Here is a 3,173-nt window from a genome sequence, read left to right as displayed (position 1 = left end):
TCAACATTTCCTCTTTCCCTTACGCAGCTCATTCTCCATTTCAAGCTCTTTAAGCATTGGACAATTTTTAGAGTCATGATGGCACAACTCATCGCACGCCTTACACAGTCTAAGGGGCCTAGTAGCATCCTTGATAGCCTTTTCTCTCTTGGAAATCAGACAACTAGCGGAGCTGCTCGCGTGCCCCTTCGTCTTTACCACATCCGGAGGGTGGACCTCGACGACTTTCGGCCTTTGCATTCCATAAAACTGTTCAATCATGCGCCTCTTCTCCGAAACGGATGTTAAAGGAGTTCCAGCTTGAAGTGAATTGCTCAGTTCCTCTAGTCCACCTAGGAATGCACAAAGCATATCAATGTCCGTCTCAAAACGACGAAGAAAACCATAGAACAGTGAGATCCCTTGCTTTGAAACGTTTTGCCTTTCATCAACAAAGGACTGTGTAGGTAAAGTCTCATCAACATGTCCATGGACAACCTTAGCTAGCGGGGTCTTCAGCCATCTACTTGCACAGTAGTCATCCGGAATCTTTTTCACTTCATTGTTCCTAAACAAAAAGAATATATGACTGCACAGATATCCCTGCCTAATGAAAAGTTTGCAATCGCAAGAGTATGACTCGTCACTCTTATCATGTCTCACAAAGTACGAATTGCGAAGGCTGTCTCCGAGTTTGTAGGTGTCCACCATGTCTGCAGACGAGAAGTCCAAAACGCGGCATCTGTCATTTCTCTCAACAATCTCCTCTTGTATTTTCTTGAACATACTATCTGTGTATAGAGTAGAAGCATGTTTCTCGAAAGGAAGAGCAGTGGCCAATATAGGTAGGGCAGTCGCGTCTTGGTAGTCCAACTTTGTTCTACTATTCCGCTGGAAATCCACAGCTTGGTTGAAATTCAAGTAGAATTCGGCAATGTTGTTGCGTGGCTTCAGAAATTTTTTATAGAAGTTGTTCTCTGACTCAGAAATAGAGGTGGTCCTAATCATCGAGACCATCGGGAAATCTCTGAAGTATGCAGGTATCCATAATTGTCTGTAGTCGTACAATGTCTTCAACCAACCATGGTCTTCCAGGTCGTAACGTTCAAGTACTCCATTCCACTCTTCTTCGAACTCGTCGGGTTCTAGCAGATCCGACCAGACGCAGGCATTGAACTCTTTCTTGAAATCTTCGTCCCGCAACAACCGACCAGGAACTTTATTGGCCAACTTATGCATGATATGCCACATACACCATCTGTGGCGAGTCCCAACAAGAATCTCTTCAATAGCCGATCTCATCCCCAAATCTTGATCTGTAACAATCATCTTCGGAGCAACACCCATACATTGGAAAAAATGTCTAAACAGCCATGCAAAAGCGCCTGTCTTCTCGTTGCTTACTAAACCAGCAGCGAAAGTTACTGGTCTTCCATGATTGTCCTTTCCCGTGAATGGCGCGAAGATCATACAATACCTGTATAACATAAGCCAGCTTAATTCAAGCAAAAAACATGTATAATGCATAAATAGTATATTTAAATGCATTCAGTAATGTACATATTAAACTGTTATAATGCACGACAGGTATACCTATTGGTGTTGTAGGTGGTGTCAAAAGCCACAATATCACCGAACATGTGGTAATTCCTCTTCATCAAACCATCACACCAAAACAGAGCAACCAGCTGGTTGCTAGCATTAACCTCGTACTCATATGTGAATGCCTCGGACATCTCCTTCTTCCTAGCCATATCATCCAAAACCATTTGTACGTCAATACCATGAACGTATGCTTTGATGTCTCGTGAAGCATTCCTTATATCCCCAACATTGCAGCCAACGAGCTGAAAACCAAAGAGAATTTCCTTCAGCACGTTAAACGTGAGTGTGGGGCCTATGTTAGCCTTTGAACAATCAAGGATAAATTGATGATGTACATCGTCCAACTTTCGATTGATTGACATAAACTGCTGATGCTCTGTCCCAACCATGTAATGGTTATGAACTTCGTTAAACTCGTCGACAGTATAACCTGAAACTCCTCCATCGGAGAAGAACTTGAATGAGATACTGGCTTTACAACCACAACGCTTTGATAAACGTCGACGTTTAATCGAAAAATCAGACCGTGCATTTGCTTGGTCATCGTCGCTCGACTTTTTGCTGCCTTCCCTGTTGCAAACCACGTTATACCAAGTAATTATACCATCAGTTTTCCTCATTTGTGATTTGCGAGTATCAAAACCCACAACACGGGCATACACATCGTAGAACGCAAAACAAAAATCCAGAGATTTGAACTTCTGCCCAACCACAGGCTTCAAATCTTTCGAGCAGTCAGGTACAACAACCACTGCACACAATAAAAAAAAAACAATCTCAGCTAATAAACAATAAAACGTGCATTATCTATCTATTAATTTACATTATACAGTAATGAATCTACATTATATGTATCTAATAACACAACACCTAGTGTAATTAACGAGTCTCCACCATAAACAATACAAAATAAAACGTGCATTATCTTTATAATCATTTACATTATACTGTATTAAATCTACATTATTTGTATCTAATAACACAACACCCTATATTACTTAACGTGTGTAAACCAAAAGCAAGACCAAATAAAACTTGGAACATTTATTCGAATCTGTACATTATCTACTAATGAATGAACATTAAGATTAACAAATAATACAACATCCCAGCCGCCGTTTCTAAACCCTAGCCCATGCAAACTCAATTCTAAACCCTAGTAGACCCATACAACAAATTTATGGAACGTCAGTTTCTAAACCCTAGCCCATGCAAATACAGTTATGGAACGTCAATTTTGGAAGTAATGAAACGTGGATACAATAAACTATGAGTTTTCGAACAAATTTACTTTCGTCCATGTTTGAATCGTAAGCTTCGTCCATTGTTGAAGAACCATTTTCTTCCATTGTTTGGCACGAACGACGGCTTTGTTAAAGCCGGAATTTAAAACCGAAATTTTAATGACCAAATAACGAAGAAAGATAAAAGAGAAGAAAGATGGAAGAAAGGAAGAAGGACGACAGAGAAGAAAGAATTCTGGGATACTATGAAAAAACCGCTGCAAGATCTTTTGAGGGAGAAAATCATGGACTTACCATAACCAACGATTTTGTCATTCCCTTAAAAGCCCTTCACCAATTTTTTAA

General features: G+C 40.2%; 1 protein-coding gene across 1 annotated transcript; it reads right to left on the bottom strand.

The window, feature by feature from the left end:
• LOC148927367 (protein FAR1-RELATED SEQUENCE 5-like) lies at positions 1-2,204 on the bottom strand. Its single transcript, XM_089056569.1, has 2 exons — positions 1,573-2,204; positions 1-1,456 (listed from the first exon to the last, which is right to left on the bottom strand). The coding sequence occupies exons 1-2, from the start codon at positions 2,202-2,204 to the stop codon at positions 1-3; spliced, it is 2,088 nt and encodes a 695-aa protein (XP_088912695.1).
• Between the last annotated feature and the right edge of the window lie 969 nt (positions 2,205-3,173).

Source organism: Salvia hispanica, chromosome 4 (assembly GCF_029641045.1).
Source record: "Salvia hispanica isolate PSC_SH4W2 chromosome 4, Shi_PSC_v1, whole genome shotgun sequence".
NCBI lineage: Eukaryota > Viridiplantae > Streptophyta > Magnoliopsida > Lamiales > Lamiaceae > Salvia > Salvia hispanica.
Note: the sequence above shows the minus strand (reverse complement) of the source record. Positions and strands in the feature narration are given on the sequence as shown.

Bases quoted from the DNA above. Each gene is read 5' to 3' on its own strand.
- LOC148927367 (XM_089056569.1), bottom strand. From the start codon at position 2,204: ATGAGGAAAACTGATGGTATAATTACTTGGTATAACGTGGTTTGCAAC. The intron at 1,457-1,572 runs GTATACCTGTCG...TATGTTATACAG, and splicing joins ACCACCTACAACACCAATAG to GTATTGTATGATCTTCGCGC.